This window comes from Tetrahymena thermophila (genome assembly GCF_000189635.1).
Source record: "Tetrahymena thermophila SB210 genomic scaffold scf_8254470, whole genome shotgun sequence".
Classification (NCBI taxonomy): domain Eukaryota; phylum Ciliophora; class Oligohymenophorea; order Hymenostomatida; family Tetrahymenidae; genus Tetrahymena; species Tetrahymena thermophila.
The window spans coordinates 846979-868004 of record NW_002476246.1 but is presented as its reverse complement, the minus strand read 5'-3'; the positions used below and the strand labels follow the sequence as shown (position 1 = coordinate 868004).

The window sequence follows — 21026 nt, the reverse complement described above, 5'->3', positions numbered from 1 at the left end:
ATAATATAAACAAAGTAAAAGCATCAAAGCTTGTATAAATTATTAGAAAAAATTTATTATAAAAATATATAATTAAATCTTTTTCTCTGAAAATTGTTTTATTAAGATGTATGTTTCAATTAGTTAGTTAATTACTTAATTATTCATTCAATTTAAATTTAACTAATCAAAATATCAATCGTTGAATTTATATATTCATTATTAATTATTATTGATGATTTTAAGTGAAGATTGTGGTTCATTTTATTTATTAAGTAAACTATTTTATTTATCTAATTTAGCTGTAATTTCATGATATTTTTTTTCTTCTAATGAAGATCTTAAATACTTAGTTTTAATATTTTAATTTATTCTATATGACGATTGTGAATTTGAATTATTTGTTTCTTATTAAGAAAGTTTATAGGTATTCATAGTTTTTAGAACTTGTTATCTCATATCATCGTATTCTTTAAGTGCTTCTATCTCTGAGACATATGAATATTTTGTATTACTTTTTTTATATTATTCATTTTTGAGCTCCTTATTTCTTTTAACTTCTGTTTTGCTATTTAGTAAATTTATATTCTACCCTTCTTTAAAGATTTAAACAGATTGTGCTTAGCTTGTGAATACATCTACACTTTAAAGATTTGAACATTTATTATCAGCTGATTCAGATCTTCTCCTCTTACACGTCTCACTATTTTTTGCATTCTTGTTTAAATTTTAGCTTACGTTTACATTACTATTTTGTAAATCGTTGATTTTTTCTAAAGAATATATTAAATTAGCTGGAATTCCTTTAGTGTCAGAAAGACCTTTTGAAAATTAACTTCTTTGAATATTATCATCACATTATATTTCTTTTTGTGAAAAGGCAGCTTTAGCATTTATTACCTGAGCAATATTTCTAGAGTCAAATGAGCATTTTTAAGAAGTAAGATTAGAAAAACTTTTTTCGTTTGTTTTTTAGAAATCCTCAATTATCTTAAGAGTCTTATCTCTCTATTTCATGTAAAAAAATTGTCAAAAATAAAAAGCATTTTTTGAAAATAAAAACAAATTTTTCAAATGTTTAATTTGAAAAAACATTAAAAAAATAGTTTTGTATTAAATAGACCTGCCAAATTAATAAATAAGATTTCTCAAACAAAGCCAAAATTATTTGAAAATAGGAAATCAAAAATATTTTAAAAAATAAGTTTAAAGTTATTTAAAATCTAAGTTATTATTTTAAGAAAAATTTGAACTCAATTAAAATAATTCAAAAAGTTAAAATTTAGAAAATAAAAAAACTCTGCTCAAAATATAAATGAGAAGTTTTTATTTTTTTAGATATAAAATGATAAATAGAAAGAAGTTTTGTAGCAATAAGAAATAAAATTTTTATTATGCTAATAGAAAGATAGAAAATAAACTTAGTTACTATAATAAAAGAATTAAGTATTTATTAATATTAGTTATTTTATTTACTTATTTATTTAATTAATTCTTCTTTATTTACAATTGAAAGTAAAAATTTATATATTCTTTTAAATAAATAAATTAGTTTTTTATTACTTTTTTCTCCAAAATTTTAAATTTATTATTTCAGAATCATTTTTTAATTGTTTTTTTTTTGATTTGCTTGACTTGAATGCTTTGTTAAATAATTTTTATTGTAACTTTTAAGAGGGAGGTTAAATAAGATATAAATAAACCTTTTTAACCTACTTTGGATGGATGGATTTTAATTAATAGAATTAATTAACAATTTGCTAAAAAATAAATAAGCATAACCCTTAATTACTAATTTGTTTTATTTATTTATTAATTTTAATATGATGGGGCGGGCAGAATTGAAGAATCAATCGTATATTTTATGAATGTTTTAGAGATCGCCTGAAGGACGATAATTTACTTGATTTGGGTTGATGATCTTTGGGAAGTTGATATCTTTTCTTTTTGCTGCTGCTTGCTTCATAAAATTATTGCTCCTTTTGCTTTACTAAGTAGGAATAATTGGTCCACCATTAGTATCGTTATTATTAGTTTTTTTATTTAGGCTACTGCTATGAATGCTTTGATTATTAGCATTTATCGTATTTTAATTACTGTTGTTATTTTGGCTAGGTCCACTATTTTAATTCACATAGTATGGATTATTTTAGTTCACATTATATGGGTTGTTTTGATTGATATTAAATTAATTATTTTAATTCACATTTAATTAAAACACTGAAGAGTTAAAACCATTTGGGTTTAGAGGCACAGATACCTTTTCTAATTGCTTTTAGGCAGAGCTTTAGTTAGACTGCTTTTAAAATATATTTTAGGCATTTTATTAATAACTGTGCTAAACTATTGGGTTTTCTTCTTACTGTTAATACGCATTATTTTATGTGCCATGAAAATTTTCCATTATTTCTTTAAATTGAGTTTTGTAAAATTTAGAATGAAGCTTCAAAGAGTTTATTTTATAATTTTGATCGAATTCATCTAAATTTCCCATAGAATGCATTTCTTTGCGGTCTTAGCTTTAATTAACTTATTGCTTGGCATTTTAATTGCTGATGTTATTTTATTAGCTGTTAAGCACGCTGCTAAACGTGCTAATTTGATTATTTTCAGTAGCTGGGTTAATTTTGTTATTTGGCTAATTGAAACTTGTGTTATTGCTCTGCTAAGGTTTAGCTGCTTAGATATTTGCTGATATCTCCTTTTTTTTGTTTTTGTTTGTAGATTCTGCAGTTACATTTCCAGTTATAGAAGCAGAAAAAGCAGTTATTGGGTAAGAATTTGGAAAATTACTCAGAATTTTTGGCTTAGTGCTCAATTAAAATGGAAGCTAAGACAGTTAATCTTGTACCTGATATTAAGATAAGGAAGAAGTGTTATTATTGCTGTTATTTAGATTGTTGTTGTTGTTGTTTTCATGGGAAGATTTAGCTCTTGAGTAATAGCTTCGATTAAATGAGCTATTTGGGTTCGGGTTAATATTGTACTCATTATTGAAATTAGACATATTATTATTGTTATTTTTATTTTGGTGGCTGTTAGAGTTGTTATGGCCACTGCTGCTACCTTGACAGTGAAAGCTTTGTCTAAATTAGGAATAGGCAGCTGTAGTATTTCCATCGTTACTGTTAATTACATTTCTTTTGTATGAAGATGGGACGAATGTGTTTGAAGTGGCTCTAAAATTGGTTAAGTTTGTAGTGTTATTAAAATCATTTGACTATTAATTGCCGTTGATGCTTGTAGTCTATAAAACAGGTTTATTTTAATTTTATTTTTATGATTCACTAGAAGATGATCCATGTGCATCCACTTAGCAAGTAATTTAGTTAACTTGAGTTGAATTCTGATACTTGCTCAATAAAAATTCTTTATCATCAAAATCATATTGGCTATTGTCTTCACTTTCATCTCTATTGTATTATTTTTAAGAATATAATGAATTTTAATGATGATCATTTCTTTTTTAATCAATATTTTTTTATTTAGAAATCCTTATTCTGTCCTGATTTGACTTTACTCTTTTGTGGTTTTAATGATTGTAATAAGAATTTTCATTCTTAATTTTTTGTAGCTTCAAAATCTATGTTCCGTTTGGGTTTGTGTAAATTATTCTCTAGTTTTTAGATGATTCTTTTTGTTAATTTAAAGCATTCTTTGTAGAAGACTGAGAAGATTATTACTACGATTAATTTTCTTTAAGAATCATTTCGTTTTGTAATGATCCATTTTAGCTATCACTTTCATTATTACTTTACAACTCAGATTTATCATCTTTGCGCTATTCTAAAACGTAATCCATTTTAAATTACTCATTGAAATTGTTTTGAATTTCTTTTACTTCTATTTCTTATTGCTAGAAAATCTAATCAGAATTCTTCTATGAAATTTTTGCTTCTTCACTTTGTCTCAAATTTTCTATTTAAACTCTAATAATTTCTTATTCATTTTATTGCTCAAAACACTTATTTTGCTTTTCTTGATCTTAAATTTTATCTTTATTTAATAATTACTCACTGTTATTTACTTTTTTAGGATTATTTTCATCCAAATTCTCAGAATTTTTTAATTCTAAACAAAGAAAATTTTCTTATTTAGGAGTTTGTAAATAATTTACTTAGCTTAAATCATTTGTAATGTTTATATTTTAAGAGGAATTCTATGCTTCTTGACTTAGCTTTGCATTTTCCACTGTCATTGATAAGCTATTAATAGAGTTGTAAGTATTATCAAGAGTTTTACTTTAATTGTCTCCCTTTCTCAACATTTATTTTTACGGAGAAACAGAAGCTTTTTTATCCTAACTTGATCTCCTAACCAGTTTTCTATTTCTGGAAGGCGATTCCTTTTCGTCAACAACTTTACTATTACTGATTCCTCTCATTACATTACTGCTTTAAATAACTAATGAGGATTTCTCATTTTCTGTTCCCCTCTTAATAGCAATATTGCTGCTGGGAGATGATTTATTTCTTTAAACTTATAAATTAATTTTATTATTTTCTTGATTTATGTTTTTTGAAGTTGTTGTTGTCTCATCATCTTCAAGAGCATTTTCACATATCACTTTGGTGATATTATTTAAGTTAGGATAAATTTCATTTTACTAGGTTTATATCTAAGTAGAAGCTGAGCTATTTTTATTATTACCCTCATTTTGTATTGTATTTTCTATATTTTCTATTGAGTTATTCTTATTTTTCTAAATATTCCCAATATTATTCGCTGTTTTATCATATAATTTTTTCTAATCTGGTGACTAATTACTTAGCTATCTTGCTTCAATATTGTTTAAAGTATTGTTCAACTATTATTAATTGCTACTATTGTTTAAATTACTATTTATATTGAATATACTCATATTGCTCAAAGTATTGCTTAAATTTATTCCTGCTGGCATATTCGAATATTAAATAACAGGTTTTTGCATTCCTTGTAGGATATTTTCTCTTTAAAAATTTTATTCTATTTCTTTCACAATTACTTTTTTATTTTTTAGAGGGCTTGAACGAGGTTGAATCTTCCTGTTGGTTATAGAATTTACATTATTTCCGTTAACTAGTGTGATACCAGAGTTAGCATTGAAGCCTAAGCATTGAGTAGCTGCTTACTAAGCGGAAGCTCCGATATATCGATTAGGATTAAATTGAGAATTTGTATAAATATATTGTTGCTGTTGAGTTGTAGTAATTATAAAATTTTTGCCATAGTTCAAAGCTTGGCTAGATACTTTAGTATTTTCACTAGCACTCCTACTTTCACAGTTACTCATTCGCTGTTAAGGATAAATTGGTGGAGCCAAAAGCCTTTGCTAAGAATTAATGTCTGTTAAGAAATGTTGTTATCTATCGATTGGAGAGCAGTCTTCCGAGCTTTTTATATGCTAATTAGATTGTCCATTTATCTCATTTGATTCAGATAGTAACAATTAATTAATGCTATTATTGTTTGCCTTATTTTATTTTAAAGGAATAAGAAGATTTTAATTAACTAAATTGGGTTGTTGTAGTAAGCCATTTGCAGAGTACAATTTAATCTGCAAATATGACTAACTATTGTTAGAATTGCAAACGTTTTGGTTATTTACAATATTTGGAGTTGTTGAAGTAGATATTTGTATGTTTGTATTAGAAGATTATGCAGGATTGTTTAATTAATTTAATGTATTTTATGAATTTTAAGCTATTTCAGTTTGACTTTGTAAAACGTTAACTGAATATGGAATCTAAGCCAAGCTAGAAATCTAATTTTATAGAATTTTTTCTGATTGGTTTGAGCTTCTTTTTACTTTATTTTTTATATTTCCTTGAGAATTTTATTCAAACCCGAAAAAGCTTGTGTTCAGAAGCTTTTTTATATAATTTTAATGTGTTTTTGAAACCTTTTTAGGAGACTACAAATACTGATTTTGCAAGATATCAGGTGAGGACTGTGTAGATATATTATTTCTTGCATTTCTAGCAGAAACTGCAGAAGAAGAAATTTCAATGTAGTCTTTAAGACAGCTTTAAATTTAATTGTTTTTAGCCAAAAGCTCATAAAAATGCCTATCGAGATTACCAACTCTTAGCTAAGATATTTACTATTTTGTATAAGGTTTGTCAAGTGTAAGAATGTCATATAATTTAAAGAATTTCTTTTCATAAAAATTAAAGAACTACTTTTGCTGCTTCATAGTAAACTTAAGCTCCTTGATAATCTTTTTCTTTTGGTTTTAAGCATTATTTTCTCCAAGAGTGTTTTACATCGACAGCAAATTAGTGATTCCATTTCCTTAATTAGCTAACCCATTCATATCTTCTTCTTCTAAGACACTCTTACAATCAGGGTGCATTTCTGGATCATTTGGCAATGGAAGTATTAGATAATCAGCAACAGTATTACTCTCTTCCTCTTCTTCATCATTCATCAGCATGACAGCAGAAGTGCTGCTCATCATTTACTTGGCTCTTTCTAGCTCTTCATTAATATTTTTAATAAAATTCCTAATCAAAATATTCAAAATAGGTTCCAACTCTAAAACATCCAACTATAAATGTCTATGTAAATTCTCTAAAAAGCTTTTTGTTTGTTTTTCCTTATCATTATCATAAAGAGTCAAAGATTTCAGCTTCATATTTCCTTGCTCATAAATTTCGCACACTCTCATGCAGAATCTTGTGACAAACCTTTAAATAAAAATATATTATTTAAAATAAATAAATATGGATTATTTTGATTGAAAGTAATTGCTTGTTCTATAAAGTGCTATCTATTTACTGGGCTGATTTATAAATTATTTTTTTTGACTTTTGTGCAGCCAAAAATAAAAAATAGATTTGTAGCATTTAAATAAATAAATAAATTGAAATCGGTCTAACAATTATTTTAAAAAAAACAATATTTTATTTATTATTTTTTTTGAAGTAAGCTAAATTTGTATTTTTATAATTAGTAAAACAAATCCTTTGTTTGCAATTTGAGTGGTATAGTTTTAACGCTGTAAATAGGTCCATTCATTGATTTCTATATTGATAGACCCAATAAATCAAATACCAATTGAATTAAAAAAATTAGATGAAAATTTTGGTATTTGTTCTTCTGTAGTTCTAATTAATTTAATAATAGTTAGTTAACACTTTTGAGATACTTGAAAATGAATGAATTATAGATGACTTTATTTTTAACTTTTACTCTCTTAAAATAATAAAAAATTTTCGTTCTTCGCAAAATTCAGAATCTTTCAAGCCCATTTTAAACCCAGTAAACAAAATTTTAACAAAATTTCCTTTGAAATTATTTCTTTAATGCTAACTGAATTACATTTTTTAGCGTGGATCATCAACTTTCATTCCAAAAAATCTGCGAATAAGAGGATTCTCTTCTTGTATTCTCTATATTTCTTAGCTCCTAACGTTGCTAAAGAGCACTAACTAATCTTTACTTATAAATTACGTTTATCCTTGCATTTAGGAGTTTTTTTTACGAAACGCTTCTATTAACTGCAGGTAGTTTTCTTATCTTTTTTTCTAAATTCGAATTAAGTCGTTGAGTTCTTCTAAAGATTGTTACTAACCTCCTGCTGCTGCATTTATGAAAGGAGGTCTACGCTGCAGCATGTTATTTTATGGTGCCTATTGTGTTCCTTCCGCTTAATATGTATATGTTTTTTGCACTCCATTTATATTTTAACTATTTTCTCTGTTGCTGCTGTTTTATTAATATCGTTTATCCATCAAATTGACAAGATCAGACTCAATCTTTCTTCTAATTTAATTGGATTGATTGTCAAAAAATAACTTTTTGTCTACTTTTCAATTCAGATTTGTCCTAAACACTTTCTGATTCCCACTGTAAATCAAATTGAAAATGGTCCGCGCTATATGGGATAGATTGAAACTAGCTGCTAATTTTTCTATTTCCTTGATTCTCCCTTAACCTCCTTGATATTTCTGGCTACTTTTATAAACCTATGTGAAGGTTATAGGCTCTTTGGGAATTATTTGTATATTTTAATTAATTAATTAATTTAATTACTTTCAACAAAAATATTATACTACAATCTTTCTTTCTTTTCTTTATATTTTTTGTATTTTTCTTTGATTATCCAACTTAGAGTGAATCGATGAACAAATGAATGTTAGATTTATTGGTTAATCTATTGATTTATTTTTTGTTTTGTTTTGTTTATTTTTCTGCAAATTAATCAATAGATTAAATAAATAAATAAATAATTAATTAATTAATTTTCTATCTTATTATTTCTTAATTCCTCTCTCTAATTTAGTTTCATTATCAATATCTATAATGCATGATATAGTTAATACTCACTAATTAAAATAAATAACAAATATATAAATCCTTTCACAGATCGATTGATCCATTGATATGTGGAATCTAACATAATTAAAATATTACTATTGTTAACTAATACTTACATTTTATATTTTAGTAATACTTAATATTTCCTTGATTACTTGTAATAGTATTTTAAATCACAAAATAGACGAATTTCATTCCTTAAAAAATTTAGTTATTAGTTTTATTTTATTTTTGTTTATATAAGTTTATAGGGAAAATGTTACTTTAGTAATTTAGATTGATCAATAATTAGCTTACACATTAATAAAAAGTTAAGTTTATAATTTAGTCTATTTCGCAACTCTAATTTACAAATTAGATAATTATCAAATCCCTTTATATCTAAAAAATAACAAACATTAAAAAAATGCAAAGTATTTTTATTTCTTTTTCTATTTAGTTTTTTTTTTCTTCTTCATCCATCTCCTTATTTACTCATATTTTTATTTATTTAAATATCTGATAATTAATCTCAAAAATAGAGTTTCAAGAGACGAAGTTTCTTTTAAAAAAATATTTAAACCAAAATAGAATTTAATAAAATTAAATATCAATTAATAATTTAAAAACTATTTTTATTAATTTTCAAATTTATTTTAATTTTTCTTCAGATGATTAAAAAAAAAGTTTTTTAAAATGTAAGCAAACAGTAAAAAATATAAAAGAATATAAAATAGTATTTTTAGATAAGAAAATCAAATAAATTTATTTACATTTATGTTTTAATTATTAATTAATTATTAATTCATTTAATCTACATCAGTTTTAATTAAATTTATTTTGTTTGAAGCTATTTATAAATTTTACTAATTAAAAAGATTAATTGCCTTCTTGCTGATCGCTTTTTTATACTTCAGATGTATTTTAAGACTTACCAATACTATTTTATACTTATGTTTAATCTTATCTTAAATGGAAATTATTTTTTTATTAGATATGCATTCTTTTTTTTATTTGTTCTGATAAATTTTTTGTATTAAAGGTGTTACTGCTTTTTTATTAATATGTCTTTATTTTTAGAGCTTTTTTGCTTATTTTACTTTTTAGTTGAATGCTTTTAGGATTTTCCTTCTCTTAATTTAATGAATCATCAAAGTAATTCTACTTTTATTTATCAAAATTATTTAAATAATTTCGATTGTCACTTTCTCTATTTTCAAATCTTTAAGATATTACTTCATAGAGCTTTTTAGAAGGTATTTCAACTTGATTTTATTACTAAAATTAAGATTAAATAAATTATGAATAAATACTTGAAGTAGCATTTTAAATTTCATTTGATTAATTATTTTCATTTTAAATTTTAGATATGTCAACATTAGTTTCAGATATCTATTTTCTTTGTTGCTCTCTTTAATTTGTGCAAAGTATTTTTTCAAAATTAAATATATTATTTTACTTTTTTAGATTTTAAGGTTGTTCTTATAAATCTGTAAATAAATTTTTTTTGGAAGATTGGCTTAGTTTAGAAAAAGAAACTTCTGAATATTGATCATAATTAAGGCTTTTTTGCACTGAATTATTTTAATTGTCTTAGATAATATTTTAATCATGATAATCATAAACATTCTACTTTAAATTTAAAGTAATGCTTGAATCATTTTATTTTTGGATTAAAGTATTTTCATCAATAATATAATCTCTTACTTTATAGATTGGCCTATCATAAAAAAAATCTTAGTTTTCAAGCTATTTTTTATTCGTTGTAGTTTCATCTATTTGAAAAGACTCTAAAATATACTGCTAATTAATAGAATCTTCAAAAACTTTACTTTGTTCATCTTTTTTTATTTTTAAATTTTTCACATTTTCTTATTAGGAATTCTTATTTTTCTAATCGAATAAATATTTTTCAGCATCTTTCTTTTTTTCTTTTTAAATGATTGAATTATTATATTGTTTAATGCTACCTTATATATCTTAAGAAATTTTATCACGAGAGGTGTTATTGAAGAAGTCATCTATACTTCTTTATTTTAAATTTTTGGACTGAGAAACAGAAGGAGTATTCTATTATTACCATATGGAGTTTTATTAATCAAAATCTCTTTTCTTTGTATACTAGCTTTTATCTTTGTTTTAGAGCGTTAGCTAATATCTTTAGTCTTCAAGCCATTCAAAATTTATATCTTTACTTTTTCCTTGATAAAAATCCATCTTGCTTTATAGAAGAGGTAATTTATTTTAGCTTTGCTTTCTTGAAAAATCTAAATCTTAATAGTCATTTGATTCGGTTTGTAAATTTTAGTCTTTTCATTAAAAAATTATTTTTTTAAATTAAAATTTATTTTTATAATAGTTTTTTAAATTAAAATTTATTTTTACAATAGTTTTTTAAATCATAATTTTAGGATAAAGATTGTTTCAATACCTTGCTAAATTTGTTAAAGTTAAATAGAATAAGATAATTTATAATCCAAAAAACACCAACTGTGAAATTTTATTTATTAAAACTCTTTGTTTTAACACTTGAAATTTTTTTATGGAAAACTCAAATTTTTTGAGTTATTTAATGAAGTCTTATAAATAGGAAATGATGTTTATTAAAAGGTAAGGTATATTTATTTATTCATTTATGTATAATTTATTACAATATTACCTTAATCACTTTTGAAAAGAGAATTTGTCCTTCTTTAATAGTTTTTCAATAGATAATCCTTGAGTTAGTCAAATAATTGCAATTTATCTTCTTTTTTGTTTTATCTAAATATTAATTCGAATTTAACTTTCTTAGAATTACACTATTTTTAATTTTATTCGAAAGTATTTTTCAGTAAATTTATAATTAGCTCTTTATAATCCTCAAAAATATTAGTATTTTTTTTCTTTTACTTGCTAGAAACTCTTTCGATTTCCATTTAATCAGTGAAATTATTTTAGTTTGTGTAAAATCTGCTAAAATATACCTAAAGAGCAAGGCTTTAAAATATTTTTTAATTTTAATTAATTTCTTATTTTTATTTTTAAGGTATTTTTTTTAATAAATTTTCTTCTTTGGAACAAAATTCTACTTCCATCTATTAGCTTTTAGTCTATTTTTAAATGTTTTAATTCAAATCTTAGTTTTTATCTTTTATTTAATTTAGCTATTCTACTTTATCTAGTTTTTATTAACTATAGCTTTAAAGCATAGAATTGAAATCTATCTTTAAGTTTTTATTTTCATTTTGAGTAGCTTTTTGCTATTAACTCAGATCTTTTTACTTTTGGAAGTCTTCTATATCCATTTAAAGTATTTTTTTTATATCTTTCTTGGCAATATTCTAGCCATTTTGCTAATATTCAATATTATCTTATACATTTTACACTACTTATTGAATTTATAAGCTTTTTTATGGTTACTATGCAGTCTCCTCTGATTTTTTTTAGTCTTTTACCTCATGATCTGAAAGTTAAGTTTGATTTCTTCTCAAGAACATATACTTTTCTATCTTATTTGCTCGAAACAGCTAATATTATGAAAACTCTTTTAGAATATATCTCATATTTAGCAGCTTTTTACATTTAGTACAGTCTTGCATCACATCTTCACTTTGGTAAAAATTGTCATAGATCTTATTTTCAAAGCAACTTTTCTTAGCAAAATCTAATTTGAATTTAGGTAATTTAAGTTAGTTTTTCGAGCAAGCTTGAGAATAAAGAGCTTAAAAGCATGAAAAATCTAGATGTTCTTATTGAATATTTTACTTCTTTTAGGTTAAAGTAGATTTATTTTTATCTTGACTCTAAAATTTTTGAGAGGTTATTAGATACTACTAAATTTAAAACTAGATGCTATTTTCTTTAAATCGATCATAATCATCTGTTTTTGACTCAGTATTTTGTCCTATAAAGTTATACAAATTAGATAAAATATATAATAAGGTATATAATCTCATATTTTACTTGTAAATTCGCTTTAGCAAGAAGGTAAATTCATTTTAATATCTTATTTAATTTTACAAATAACAATAATTAATTTTTTTGTAAATTAATATTTTCAAAATTTAGTTTTTTAATTATTTCAGAGAAAAATAAATTAATCTTAGCTAAGCTAAGCTAAGTTGAAATTTTTATAATTTAGAGTATTATTTTAAATATAAATTTTATTTTTATGATATTATAGCAATATGCGAAAGAAAAATCTAGTGTTTTCGATTTCACTAAAAATTTAATTGAAATACTCTTTAAAAAATAATAAATAAATAAATTATTTAAAAAATTTATAATAGATTTAAAATTAAACAATTATTTATTTTAATTTGAATTATTAATAAAATTCGTATTACCCTGTCTGTAAATTTAGCTTTATTTCTGAATTTTTGAAGTTAAAATTTCAAAAATTAGGAGGGTATATTATTTATTTTGATGTATTTCTAAGATTTTCTCAGAAATATTCAATATATTACCACCTATCATTCATTTTCCACTAATTTTAATTACCACCTTCCCCAATAATATATTTGTTCTTTTTATCCAAATAAAATCTAGATAAAACTAAATAAATTTCTTATTACATTTATTATTAATCAAATTTCTTATTACATTTATTATTACTTAAATTTCTTATTAAATTTATTAATAATTAAATTTCCAAAAGTTGCTATTCAATATTTTTGAAAAAAAATAAATGATATAATAGAAAAAATATTTCAAAATTCTTGAAAAAGTTATTATTTATTTTTTTATTAATATTATTTAAATAATTTTTATAAAAAAAAAGTTTTTAAACTCTTCATTATAATCTCACTCAGATCTCCATATTTATTTTCCGTAAGTTAAATATATTATTATTAATCTTTTTTTTTTCATAAAGAACGAATAATTAAATAAATATTTTATCTTCAATATTGAAAAAGGCACAGTAAAATTAATCCAATTGTTGCATTAAGCTTAGGTTCTGCTTTAAAAAAGTGCACTAACCTCTCAAATTTGATACTTGTAGTTTGGTAAAAAATAATTAAATAGATTTGGTTTGTTATAAGTTTAAAAGAATAAAACTCTTTTATAAATTATTTTAATTATTAGTTTTTTATTTGATTGACATATTTATTTATCCTTTTTATTTAAACTTTCTTTTTTTATTTTAATATTTTTTAATTTTCAACATTTGGTTTGATTATTAATTAATTTCTAATTATTTCATATTTTTTCTTAATCATTTCCTTCTAACTAACTAATTAATTAATAAATTGATTATATTTTCTTCAATATTTAAAAAGTTTTAATGAAATTGGTGCTGAAGGTGCTTCAGAGTTAGGCTCTAGTTTAGCAAAGTGCAATAATCTCTCAAATTTTTCACTTGATATTCGGTAAAAAATAATCTATTTGTTTTAGGTTGTGATAAATTTAAAGCAATAAAACTCTTTAGTTTTTTCGTTTTTTTGTTATTTTTATTTTAATATTTTTTAATTTTTAACATTTGGTTTGATTATTAATTAATTCCTACTATTTAATATCTTCATAATTTCTTTCTAACTAACTAATAAATTGATTATATTTTCTTCATTATTTAAAAAGTCATAATAAATTAGGTGCTAAGGGTGCTTTAGATTTAGGTTCTGCATTAGCAAATTGCATTAATCTCTCAAATTTGACACTTGATATTGGGTAAATAAATGATTTATTTGCTTTGAACTATGATATTTTTTGATATAAAAATAAGTTTTTAGAAATAAACCATGAGAACTTATTTTTTTTATTAGTTTTTATTTTATCTATTTTACTATTTTATTATAATTGTGTGTGTTTTTTTATTTAATTCTTTTTCTAATTTTTAATATTATGAATTAATTTCTTATTATTGACTATCCAATAAATTAATTATATTTTTTTCAATATTTAAAAAGTGGAAATTAAATTTAAGATGAAGGTGTATCAGGCTTAAGTGCTGAATTAGCAAAGTGCTCTAAACTCTCAAATTTGAAACTTTATCTTGAGTAAAATTAATTATTTGATTTGATTTGGATTATGATCATTTTTAAAATAAAATAAATTTAAAATATAAATGTCTATTAATTTATTTATTGATTTTTTTTATACAGATTGTTTATTATATTTTAATTTTGCTCATTTTTAAATTAATTAATTTATCATCATTTTATATTATTTCTTCTACTAAATAATTAATTTTAATTTTTTAAATATTTAATAAGTGACAATTAAATTGGTGCAACTGGTGCATCAGGCTTAGGATCTGCTTTAGCAAAGTGCACTAATCTCTAAAATTTAGAACTTCAACTTGAGTAAAAATTGTTTATTTGTTTTGGATTGTGATATTTTTTAATTTAGAATTAATTTAAAACAATTTTCAATTTTTGCTTTAATTAATAACATTTTTTTATTAATTTATAATTATTATTACTTTTTTCCTTCTAAATAGGGTTCGATCGTATATTCGTTATAACCATATTTATATGGCCAGACCAAATAATTTTTACTTTTATTCGATTGTCTGTTAAAAACTCCCATACTCGATCCCTACTTTTAAATAACTAACTAATTAATTAATAACATATTCTTTAATATTTACAAAGTTACAATATAATTGGTGATGAAGGTGCATCAAGTTTAAGTTTTTTTTTGAAAAAGCTTGCTAATCTGTCAAATTTAACACTTAACATTATGTAAAACTAGTTTATTTATTTTCGATTTTTATATTTTTTAATATTAAAATAAATTTAAAAAATTAAACTCTTTCTTTTTATTTATTTATTAATTAATTTACTATTTGTTTTTTTTATTTGATTTATTTTGCTTTTTATTCTAATTGTTGATTGTGTCTTTTTATTTATTATTATTTCATATATATTTTCCTTCTAATTAATTTTATGTATTTTTAATTATTTAAAAAGTAACAATAAAATTGGTAATGAAGGTGTATCAGGTTTAGGATTTGCTTTAACAAATTGTTCTAAGCTCTCACATTTTATACTTAATTTTAGGTAAAAAACAGTTAATTTTTTTGTTTGTGATATTTTTAATTTAAATATGATTCTATTTTTTTTATTTTTTTACTTCTAAATAACTAATTATTTTATTTTTTACTTCATTTTTTAAAAAGTTATAATTAAATTGGTGGAATTGGGGTATAAAATTTAGTGTCTGCTTTAGCAAAGTGCTCTAATCTCTCAAATTTGTCACTTAATTTTATGTAATAACAATATATTTGTTTTTAATTGTTTTTTTTAATTAAAAATGAATTTAAAGCAATAAAATTCTTTTAATTTATAAACCAAATTTTAAATAGAAGTTATTTTGGATTTTTATTCTTAATTCGTGCATTTTTACTTCTTAACTTAACTGCTTTTCTAGTTTTAAACTTTGCTTTTATAACTAATATATTTCTAATAATTTCACATTTTTTCCTTCTAAATATATAATTATTATATTTTCCTCAATATTTAAAAAGTTCCAATTAAATTGGAGATGAAGGTATATCAAACTTAGGTTCTGCTTTAATTAATTGCATTAATCTCTAAAATTTAACACTTAACCTAGAGCAAAAATAGTTTATTTGTATAATAATGAATTTAAGCAAAATAAAACTCTTTAAATTTATTTATTTAATTTTTTTTTCTGATTACTATTTCCATATCTTATTTTACCTAATTTTTTAATTTTCAACTTTACTTTGATTATTAATTCATTTATTATTATTATTATTATTATTGTTATTTCATATTTTTTTCTAGATAACTAATTAATTAAAATTTTTTTCAATATTTAAAAAGTTCCAATTAAATTGGAGATGAAGGTATATCAGGCTTAAGTTCTGCTTTAATTAATAGCATTAATCTCTAAAATTTAACACTTAGCCTCGAGTAAAAATAGTTTATTTGTATAATAATGAATTTAAGCAAAATAAAACTCTTTAAATTTTTTTCAAGATAACTAATTAATTAAAATTTTTTTTAATATTTAAAAAGTTCCAAATAGTTTATTTGTTTAGGTTTGTTATATTCTTTAATATAAAAATAAATTTTAAACAATATACGTTATATATAACTCTTTTATTATACATTAATTTATTTATTAACTATTTATTTGATTTAATTTATTTTAATTTTTTATTTTAAATAATATTTTTATTTTCACAATATTAATTCATTTCTTATTATTTAATATTTTTTATTCCTTTCTTCCTTCTCACTCAAAAATAAAATAATGATATTTTTTTAAAATTCAAAAAGTGAAAATTAAATTGGTGCGATAGGTGCATCAAACTTGGGTTCTGGTTTAGCAAACTGCACTAGTCTCTAAAATTTAGAACTTTATCTTGAGTAAAAAAGTTGATTTAAATTGGATTGTGATTTTTTTAAAAATAAAAATTAATTTAAAATAAAAAGCTCTTTCATTCTATTAATTTATTTCCTCATATTTAATCTAATTTGCTATTATTATATTCTAATAATAACATTTTTCCTTCTTAATGTATCTTATTTTCTAATTTACAAATTTTATTTTTTATTAATTTATTTGTTATTATTTCATATTTTTTCTAAGAAATTAAATATTTTTTCTTCAAAATAAAAAGTCAAAATTGTATTGATGATATTGGTATATCAAACTTAGGTTTTGCTTTTGGAAAGTGCAATAATCTCTCAAAATTGACGCTTTATATTAAGTAAAAGCAATTTATTTGTTTTAGATTATGATATTTCTTAATATAAATTTGAATTTAAAAAAATAAAACTCTTTTGATATTTTTATAATTTTATTTTTTGCATTTTATTTTATTTATTTAATTTGCCCTTTAATTTTGATTAAGTTTTTTTTTCTAGATAAATAGATTTATTCTTTAATATTTAAATTTTAATTTGATTATTAATTTATTTCTTAATCATATTTTTTAATTAACTAATAAATTAATTTTAAATATTTTCTTAAATATTTAAAAAGTATATATTAAATTGGTGAAACTGGCGAATCATGTTTGGTCAATGCTTTAGCAAAGTGCACTAATCTCTAAATTTTAGAACTTATTCTCTAGTAAAAACTACTTATTTATTTTTGATTATGATATTTTTAATATAAACATGAATTTGAAACAATAAAACTCTTTTAATTTTATTATTTATTTATTTATCTGCTTTTTATTTGATTTATTTGTTTTTTTATTCTTATTATATAAAATTTTTTATAAAAAATATTATTTTAAATTTAAATTTATTATTCTTCTAATTAATTTTATTTATAATTTATATAAATAGTAGATAGGAAATTGAACATTCAACATATATGAAAGTAAATAGCAAGTGTCTTAAATCAAAAAGATTAGTTTTATTTAGTTTTTATTGATGGTAAAAATATTATGTAGAAAAAAAAACATATTTGAAATAATAGAATATTATATTTTTATTTAATACACTTATTTAGAATATTAATAAGTATCCCATATATCTTATTTTTGTTTAATTTATTTAATATTTATATCCGTTAAATTTAAATATTATTTCAGTTAACATAATTACATTTTTTAAAATTTTATCACAAAAATATATTTTTTATTAATTAATTCACTATATTATTGACAAAATTGATTAAATAAATGATTAGAAATTATTTATTAGGATTACAAAGATATTTTTATTTATTATGTTGATATCCATCAAAATCTTAATTAAAATTAATATAAATACAAATTTTCATGACAAATTAAATTATTAATTTTTTTCAAAGAATTAATAAAAAAGTTTAAATGGGCCAAAATTAAATTTAAGGAAAAAAAGCACAATAAAAAATCCAAGAATTTGTTGATATCCATAAGGTAAAAGTAGTATACAATATTAAAATTATTTAATATTCTTAATTCTTACTCAATAGTTTGTACATTCAAAATAATTTGAAGCTTAAAGTCTAAAATTGTTATTTAGGTATCTTTAAAATTATAAAATAAAATTGCTTTATTAAATACATTTTATCTCATATTAAGTGACAAAAAGATAAGCTAAAGTGAATTATAAAAAATGGCAAAAGTATTTTAAAAATATGAAAACCTCTAAACTCTAAAACTTGACTTAAAGTAAATCTAATAAATTTTTCTATTTATTTATCAGAAGACTATCTATTTATTTAATCCTTTTTAATTTTTTTATTAAAAAAGATCAAGCCTAAAAAGCGAGCACAATCCATCTGACTTAATTCAAATTTTATAGAGCTGTTAAAATATTGATGTTTTGGAACTTGATTTAGGGTTTATTTTTTAAATTATAAATTGGAAAATAATGAATTTAATAGTGAAAAAAATTTATATTTTGCTTATAAAAAGTTTTAACAGAGAAGCTCCAGCATAAATTTATTAGTTAGTAAAAACATTAAGGATAATGTTAAAGCTTAAAACCTTGATACTATTCTTAAGGTTAGAAAATAGATAAAAAAATATTCTAATAATTATTTTTTTAAAGGTTAAGTTAGATAAGCTAAGGTCTTCTTTTGGAATTATCTAATTCTCTTGCAAACTTAAAAAATTTATAGTTTTTTTAAGTTTCTTTATCAGGGTATTTATTCATATTATTTTATTTCTCTTCATATTTTATTAAATCATAATTTAAAAATATAAATACAAAACTAGTTTATCTTTCTTTAAATTTCAATTAAATGTTAATGTTATTTTATGATTAATTTAAAAAGAAACACGATTGAATCTGAACAAATGAGTTAGTTATGCGAAGGGTTAAAATAATGTTCAACTCTAACAAAATTAAATTTACATTTTTCGTATTTTTATTAAAAGTTTGAATGTAATTAATACACAATTTTTAAATGTTAAAAAGAGACTGTGCAATGGAAGATAAAGTTTTTTTCATTTTGAGTATGTCGATACTAGAATTAAAGAATTTAACTCAATTATTCCTTTAGCTATCGTAAAAGATATTTTTTAAAAATTTGTTACTGAAAATTTTTTATTTAGATATTTATTTTCTTTTAAATAACTTAATCAACACTTCTACAAAATCAGGATAAAGTAATTTTATCAAATATAAATAAATAGATGTAATAGAATTGATAAGAGTATTGTTGATTTAGGAAACAATCTAAAATTTTGCTAACAGTTAAGATCCCTGAATATAATTATACCGTAAAAATAATTTACTAAAAAAAAACACATATGTTTAATATTTAAAATATATTTCAATTAAAAAAAAGTTTCAACATAGTAAGTAACGAAAGTATATTTGGATTACTAGTCGCTTTAAGAAACTGTGAAAATTTGACATAAATATCATTTGCTTCTCTTATTCAAAGAATTGCAGTCCCAAAAATCTAACCTCAAGAAAAAATGGAAATGTCAAATAACCTTAAAAAATCTAGGAAATTAGTTTTATTAAATTTAATTATTTGACATTATATAATACTTCTTTTTTAGTTGTATTTTTATTTGATAAAATATAAAATTTGATTACAACTTTCTTCAGATTAAATAAAGTTTGATAATAAAATATATCACATTTATTTAATAAATGAAAATAAAATTATTTTATTCATAATTAACATCTAATAATTAACTAAGATTTTATAATATTAATTTATTTATTAATATTAAAGTTAAATATTAGTTTAAATAAACTCTTTATAAAGTATTTATGATTATTTGATAATTAAAAGTATGATTTTAGATATATAAATTATAATTTAAAATCAAAAATTAAGCTTTTTAGATGAATTTTAAAAATTGAAATAAAATTCCAATTAAAATTTTTGTTTTCTATTTAAATCTGAATTAAATTTGAATTTTGCTATTTTATTAGCTTTATATTGAATAGAATAAATTTATTATTATGAGTTTTATTGTTTTTATAATTAAGAATAAGTAAGATCTATTAAATAGTACTTAAATATAATTTTTATAAAATTTTTAGTTATGTTGTAAGAATAGATTAATATTTTTTAAAAATTTGAATGGAAAAAATATTAATGTATAGTTTACCAATGATGGTAAAATTTATTTTTAAATACTAAAAAAAAGTCAGCGATAAATTAATTTGTAGCAAGATAATTAATTTTCAGGTGTTTTTTAGTCTAATTCCGATAAAAAGAGCTAGCATAGATAAACTTGTTGTGTAAGTAAGTGCATATGTTGATTAAGATAGATATTTTAACAAATACTATGAAACAATAGTTATTTTAAAATGAATGAATGAATGAATTATAAATTAATAAATAATCTTAGTTTATTGAGAGATAATAAATTTAGTGTGAAGAAATCTGTAGGAGATTTCAGAGTGATTTAAAGATTAAAACAAAAACGAAAGTTTGAATTACTTAATAATTTATTAGTTTGTTATTTTTTTTCTTTATTTGTTGAATTTTAATTTCCTCTTTGTATTTTTTAAAAAAAACTGGCTAATTATTTAAATTCAATCAAAAATTAATTAAAAAGAGGATTAGTCATTAAATTAAATGAGCATTTACTATTTAAATATATTATGATTTGAAAAATATTAAAATTGTGTAAATTCCATTTTCGCCTCTCAATCCTAGAACTAAAAGTATTTTCCATGAATAACGCAATTCTTTCAAGAAAATGGTAATGTTTTATCACTTTTTGCTTTCAAAAAATAAGATAATCCAGATATATAAATTTATTCTTTCATGTTTTCAAACTGATTAATTTAGAATTTTGAAAAATTTAAATTATTGCTTTGCTTTTTTTTGATACTAATTTTGTTTGTTAAAAAGATAGGGATTTGAAAAAGATTGAAAATCTAATTAATATATCTATTTTA

At 21.2% G+C, this 21026-nt stretch overlaps 4 protein-coding genes across 4 annotated transcripts; 2 read left to right on the top strand and 2 right to left on the bottom strand. All coding sequences in view use genetic code 6, as the record gives it.

Moving 5' to 3' along the window:
• Positions 1–195: 195 nt before the first annotated feature.
• On the bottom strand, positions 196–7694 carry TTHERM_00431380 (hypothetical protein; the record flags this gene model as incomplete). The annotated part of the gene is made up of 3 exons (XM_001011363.2): positions 196–987; positions 1883–6647; positions 7282–7694. The coding sequence occupies 3 exons, from the start codon at positions 7692–7694 to the stop codon at positions 196–198; spliced, it is 5970 nt and encodes a 1989-aa protein (XP_001011363.2).
• Positions 7695–9078: 1384 nt separating this feature from the next.
• Positions 9079–12238, bottom strand: TTHERM_00431390 (hypothetical protein; the record flags this gene model as incomplete). Its single annotated transcript, XM_001011364.2, has 3 exons — positions 9079–10568; positions 10919–12145; positions 12205–12238. 3 exons carry the CDS (start codon positions 12236–12238, stop codon positions 9079–9081), a joined length of 2751 nt encoding a protein of 916 aa, XP_001011364.2.
• Positions 12239–12928: 690 nt separating this feature from the next.
• Positions 12929–16593, top strand: TTHERM_000431389 (cyclic nucleotide-binding domain protein, putative; the record flags this gene model as incomplete). Its single annotated transcript, XM_012799442.1, has 13 exons — positions 12929–12967; positions 13022–13071; positions 13158–13247; positions 13521–13610; positions 13819–13908; positions 14148–14237; positions 14454–14543; positions 14835–14924; positions 15153–15242; positions 15362–15451; positions 15710–15808; positions 16032–16121; positions 16491–16593. 13 exons carry the CDS (start codon positions 12929–12931, stop codon positions 16591–16593), a joined length of 1101 nt encoding a protein of 366 aa, XP_012654896.1.
• A 1368-nt stretch (positions 16594–17961) lies between these two features.
• TTHERM_000431388 (hypothetical protein) lies at positions 17962–19642 on the top strand (the record flags this gene model as incomplete). The annotated part of the gene is made up of 10 exons (XM_012799441.1): positions 17962–18067; positions 18124–18173; positions 18233–18322; positions 18404–18493; positions 18569–18658; positions 18705–18797; positions 18931–19017; positions 19074–19163; positions 19292–19378; positions 19447–19642. The coding sequence occupies exons 1-10, from the start codon at positions 17999–18001 to the stop codon at positions 19640–19642; spliced, it is 942 nt and encodes a 313-aa protein (XP_012654895.1). The 5' UTR covers positions 17962–17998.
• Positions 19643–21026: the final 1384 nt, after the last annotated feature.